We start from the raw sequence: 6,590 nt of genomic DNA, 5'->3' as shown, positions 1-6,590 counted from the left end.
CCCTTGGAACATAAAATTTTTATTAAACAAATATTTCGAATGCGCCTGCGTTCCTCTTCAGTGTTAGAAGACTATTAAATTAAAATAGGTCTATCAACTTAACTAATATGTACAAGTCGCATTAGCGTGTTTTGATGAGTTTAAGGTGATATCTACATTCCTGAAATTTAGAGGCGAGAATGCTGACCTGGTTATTATAGTCGGTGGGATCGCAGCATATTCTTTTCAGTCTAATACATTGGCTATAAATTATAGATTTTTTTATTTGTACATATTAGTAAAGTTGATAGACCTATTTTAATTTAGTGGTCGTCTAACACTGAAGAGGTTTAAGGTCTTGTAGGGAGGGATCTGGCTGATTAAAATGATCGGCTACAGGAAAGCCTCTAGAATGGTCTCTGATAGATTTTTTATGATTATTAAATCTAAGACGGAATTTGGTTTTAGTTTCTCCTATGTAGTTACCTAATGTGCATTTGGTGCAAGTGATGAGGTAAATGATGTTAGATGTGTCGCAAGTAAGTTGAGGGGGATGGATAGTAGAGTGTGCATGGCCAAATTTAATGGATTTGTTTGTGATAAACAGTTTGCATAGCTGGCAGCGTGGTTTGTATACCGGATAATTTCCTGTCTTACTGGGAAGTTGATTGGGGATGACTGAGGATGTGAGAATAGGTTTGAGATTCGGGGATTGGCGTTTGGCAAAGATCGGGGGTTCACTGAAGAGATTTGATGGGTCTTGTTGGAGAGTGGAGTAGTCTATGCGAAGCTGTTTGTTAAGTGTGTTAATGCTATAGGGTGGAAGTCAAAAATGACTGGAATGCGGTTGTTAGGAGGTTTAGGTTTGTAGATGAGAAGTTGAGAACGGGGTAGAGTAGAGGCTTTAGCGTGTTTCGATGAGTTTAAGGGGATATCCACATTCCAGACATTTAGAGGCGAGAATGCTGACCTGGTTATATAGTCGATGGGATCGGAGCATATTCTTTTCCGTCTAATACATTGGCTATAAATTATAGATTTTTTTATTTGTACATATTAGTTAAGTTGATAGACCTATTTTAATTTAGTATTCGTCTAACACTGAAGAGGAACGCAGGTGCCTTCGATTTGTTTAACACAAATTTTATGTTCCAAGAGTCAACGACTACAATCGATTTATTCTGTGTTACAAATTTATTTCCGATTTTATGTATGTTGAACATATGTGGCACCGTACTTTACATCAACACACTTTTTTGCCCGACCCACTTCAAATCGCCCAATATTTTGCATGTTGTGGGTTCTAACTGAGATAACCCCACAGTTAAATTTTTGGCTCCGCGCCAGCATTTTCTGATGAGTTAGAGCAATTAAAAATTTTCATGAGATTTGGCTAAAAAAACTCACCTTCTGACAGACAACTGCTGATATCTCTCTTGAAACTCAATGTATTGGAGAAATTATGGTACCGTTGGATAGAGAAGAAGATATTTTTTCCAATGATATGCAATTCGATGATATCCGGACTAGTGAGAATTATATAGGTTAAATCACGTGACCTTTGACCTTTAACCCAAGATATCACAAAAGTATATATCTCGATTTTTGGAAAATTCACACCTCAGTTAGGACACTTAGCCCACATGATGCCCCGAAAGTTTCATTGTGGGCAAATGAAATATATTAGCTCTAGACTACATTTTGTGCCTAGGTATTGATAGTTTCACTGAGTTTCTAGGAAATCTGCTGATAGATTCTATGAAACTGGCACCATAGTATAGTGAAAATCATCGGCCCCGTGACCATTTTTCTGAGACCAAGGTTTCACTGCTTTAGCATCACTAGGGTATAAATGAGAAAATTGAGAGAGGGAGAACCTCCAGAAAAACGGCGGAACATATTTCTTAGGACGCGTTAAGAGTGACAAAATATTCTCTGTATCTACTGGAACCGAGCCACATAGCTTGTATTCCACTATTTGCATTCACACCTGGGCTGTGTATATATATTGCCTTGGTTTGGCTCTGTAATCAAATTAATATGCGCTCTAGTAGTCAGATGCGTCTCACCAGCTGCGGAGATATATGATGAACATTTGGCTCGGACGATGTTTGAATGTTACATAGTCTACGGCACAATCGTAGAGCTGTCTCTTATACACATCTAGATGTGTATAAGAGACAGGATATATGTATATATTTCGCGGTTTCAGTCAGTTTTGTGAGAGATTTAATTTAGGCTTGCTTCATAGCACCATAAACGCAATATAAACAGATAGATACCGTAATTAAAGTGCTCGAATTGTAGCATGCTTTAAAATAGCAACGAAAAGTCACTTTCTTCAGTTGTATTAAAAACTTCTTCTCTGGTGAAATTCAAACCTGCAACCTCTCGCTTTCTTGGCGAGTATCATATTATTAGACGATGCAGGCCTATAGTATATTACGCGCAGATCAAATCCCAAGGGACTCTGTATTTCAACTGGCTGAAATGCTGACACATTCGGAGTTTTAAAATATTAGTAGATAACATCCGTAGGCTATAATTTCATCAATAACCGATCAAATACTCCGACGAATTTAGTAAATTTTGTTATTACTGCTTATGCACTTAAATAAAGATTTAGATAACCACTTTTTTGCCGTTCTGGAATTAAGTACCATTGTTTTATAGTTTAATTAACAATAAATTGCCACAAATTAACATACTGCGTCAATGATATAAATTCAATTTGGTCTATGTTTCAATAAATGCTTAAATATATTACTACATATTCATTAATATAAACGGTAGTTTTACTTTAATTACAGATGCGGTAGCAATTTCTGGCGATCCAGGTATGTTTTAATGATTTTGCCTAAAAACTTTGAAGATTTTCTCCGACTAGATGAAAGTCGGTTTTCTTCTAAAACTGTGAAATTGTTGGAATTTTAAGCCACTCTAATCCTAAGGATGTTATTATTTTGTTTATATTTTTATTGAGGCTCTTCACAAGGCACACCTTAGCATCGGGGAGGAAGTTATACAATGTTTTGGTTAGCTGATAATGATTTGAGTTGTATAAAATCCAATTGATGTTTCTCCAGCATGCAACTAGAAAAGCTGGTGAAAATGAGGGCGAGTCAACTACGTACCTTGCAATACGATAGGCGTACTCTAAAATTGTGCCCCAAAGAGCTTACAAAATTACAGATTATGTACAGTTTCAACAAACTAATCTTTCAACCAAAATACTGTAAATAATCTACGAATGATACCGTACTAATTTATTTTACAAAACGGTAACGATTTTAGACATAATAATGAATAATTATACAATAACAATAACAACAACAATAATAATAATAATAATAATAATAATATAATATAATAATAATAATAATAGAATAATAATAATAATAATAATAATAATAATTATAATTATAATAATAATAATAATAATAATAATAATAATAATAGTAATAATAATAATAATAATAATATAATAATGAGCCAAATGTCACAATGTATGTTCTTGGCACAATGTCAATACAAAAAATATTTACTTTGTTCAAACAATTATATGACTCAGCATCTATGTTTTTCGCAAAGACCTGCAAAAGTTGTCTCTTTACCCCCAGGAAGTATTGTACGAGGATATGTGTTATTAGCTGGATTTAATTCTTTTTTTATAGAGCTATGTTTAGTTATATACATTTGTTTCATTATTCTAGCACTGTTTCTGCCATTTACCATTTTAATTTAGTGCTACGAAACATTTTTGAATTAATATAATATAGGCCTATATAATATATACATAATATGATTGATTGAAACAAATAAAATTATAAATATATATAATATTGCTTAGCTTTAACTGTATGAATCATACTTAATTTTAAGGAAATAAAAATTCAAAAGAAAATATTGAAGGATGACTAATACTAAATCATATTATTTCAGTTCTCTCAGATGTGTTTATTATGTGTGATGATACACTGTGGGTGGATGAATTATTGGATAAGTTAAAAAGACAATCACAATTGATATTCACTAGAGAAGGAAACTGGATTAGTGGTAATGGTAGGGCGTGCAATGTGCAAATCTCTTTGGCCAGAAGCAAAAAGGCAATCATTGGATTCATAGAGCAACCTCAGAATGCCATGACAGAGTATGCTGCTAATGTTAATATTCAAAATATGATAAACAATAATGAACTGGATAGTGGCAGGCTAATATTAGTGAAGATAACAGAGGGTGCGGACACGCCACATATCAGTCGTCTATTTACTGAAGTTGAAGCATCGGATTTAGACTTAATGCCAAAAATATTGGAAGCTTTACGTGACTGTGGTGAGTTGTATTATTGGGTTGTGAGTTGTGGTGATTTATATTAGTAGTTGTTTAGCGAAGTACAATAATAGCAAGCACATTACATATTTCCATTAATCAACCTAAATCAGTGTTTAAATGTAAAGCTATTGAGTTTTCTTATTGAAATTTGTTTTACTACTGTATTTGAATTATTCCTATATGTTGAAACGTTAATGTTATTGGATCTTCTCCAATTGTATAACATGATTAGAAATTTAACATTACTATTTTTCATTTTTTCTTTTAGATAATCTTGAAACGCCTTGTCAAGGTACATAATCTTATGTTTGTAGTAATCCTAAACTATAAATTGATGAAGCATTGATATTAATTAAACTATATTATAAGATAACTAAGAAAGTCACTTATATTCGGCAGTTTAATAAAATGTTACTATTATTGATAGATGTTACTATGAAAACATTGAATTACTAAATAATTAGGATTAATTCGTTATCAATTACCAAAATAGTTAAAACTCCATTTTTCTACATATTTTTTAACTTTTATTACACAATTTAAGGGTTGATACAGAGAAAACTTTTCTTCAATTTTTTTAGTTACCTTTAACAAATAATTTAAATATAGCATAATTATTTTTATATAGTCTACCAGAGTACACATTCCTAAGCAGTTTTTGCAGATTACACCAAGTGTATATCATCAATAATTTAAATATTATTTATTATTAAATTTATTTTAAATCTACTTTATTTATAATCAAGCTCAGTGAAATTATATTGTTTGTTTTTGTTCTTCAGATATCCTTTATTATCATTATTATTACCAATCTCATTAAATTTGGTATTATTATTTTTGCTATCATTATCATTAAGACTATCACTTTTTCTATAATTTCTGTTCTAAAATTATTTAACAATGTCAAAAAGGTATAATTAAACTATTATCATTTCTACATTTTTTAATGTGCAATAATAAATGCATAACAAGTGAAAGAACAATGAAATTACAATTGTAATTTTAACAATTACCTTTAAAATCTACACACCTTCTTTAAATGCATGATACATAGGTATCAAAAATCTAAGATTTTCTTCTTGCAAAATTATCTCCACCATGAATTAGGCCTACTATAAATAATAATTATTTCATATGAACTATTTTCCCCAGAAATAGCTATTTTCTTTTTAAATTGCTATAAACCATTTGAAAGTTGTTTTTCTTCATATTAAAAAAACATATTTTTGTATTCTCTTTATTAGAGAGGTTGAAGAAAATGATATTAAAAGGTGCAGGGACCTCTAGACAACAAGCAAACCTTGAAAAGGAATGCTCTATTGATATTTTTGAGGATACACAATCTTCAGTTGGAAACGGTCAGTTTTTATTATTTAATTTTTGTGTAATGTAGGGCTACAATGAGTGTTTCATATACTGAAAATACAAAAAAAAAATTCAACTCAAAAGACACGAAATACACAATTTTAGGTTCCTATTTTAGGATTAGTGTGTGAATGGGCACATGATTTGGTGGAAATTGAGCTATATTTTAAGCAGTTATAATTAGATGATAATCTATATATGTGCAAAAGCCAGACTACATTGATAACATAGCAAAAGCAGTAGGCCTAATGAAAGAAGATGTATTGAATATTCACTATACAATAATAATAATTGTTTTGTTAGCGTCATTCAGGTTTGGTTTGGTCGCACATTATTTCAATTGATACTTATTTAAATTTTGTGCCTCTCGGTTGAGAAAAATCGAAAGAAATTAATGTATTTGGCCATGAATGATTTATTTTGTTTTTGAGGTATGTTATGGTATGGTTTCACAATATATTGATGACAAATTCAGTTTCATTAATGACTTTAAGCTAACAGCTACCCGTACCGATATTGAACAACAAAGGTACCTTGAAGAAATGAAATTGCATTCAAAGTTGAGATATTATCGTTTATTCATAATAATTATATAATAATTGTCGACTTATATAGCGCAAATTGTAGACTAAGATCTATGCGCTTTACATTACTACCTCCGGTCACTGGATCAAGCACATGGAACAACATTCATGCCCCATAATGTTGCAGCTGTAATCAGCGCATGGTTGTGTTTGAAGCTACCAGGTACCCACTTGCACTCCTGGGTGGAGACTAGAGAGACAACCGTAGATAAAGTGCCTTGCCCAAGGACACAAGCGACTTGCACAGCGAAAGTTTCGAACCCCCGACTTCAAGGTTGGGAGTCTAAGCCACAACCGATGCGCCAACCACTTCTACAGAACATTCGTTTA

General features: G+C 32.0%; 1 protein-coding gene across 1 annotated transcript in view; it reads left to right on the top strand.

The window, feature by feature from the left end:
- Positions 1–2,744: 2,744 nt before the first annotated feature.
- Positions 2,745–6,590, top strand: part of LOC117103386 — a 14,588-nt gene continuing 10,742 nt past the window's right edge. The window contains exons 1-4 of the mRNA XM_033243927.1: positions 2,745–2,816; positions 3,922–4,311; positions 4,580–4,603; positions 5,556–5,669. Of these exons, the coding sequence (XP_033099818.1) occupies positions 3,942–4,311; positions 4,580–4,603; positions 5,556–5,669 (508 nt within the window). The 5' untranslated portion in view covers positions 2,745–2,816; positions 3,922–3,941. The remainder of the gene's footprint in view (positions 2,817–3,921; positions 4,312–4,579; positions 4,604–5,555; positions 5,670–6,590) is intronic.

The sequence above is a fragment of the Anneissia japonica genome, unplaced genomic scaffold, assembly GCF_011630105.1.
Source record: "Anneissia japonica isolate Jap-2015-1 unplaced genomic scaffold, ASM1163010v1 scaffold288257_len99150_cov156, whole genome shotgun sequence".
Lineage (NCBI taxonomy): Eukaryota > Metazoa > Echinodermata > Crinoidea > Comatulida > Comatulidae > Anneissia > Anneissia japonica.
The sequence above is the reverse complement of the archived record's forward strand: the minus strand, read 5'-3'. Positions and strand labels throughout refer to the sequence as shown.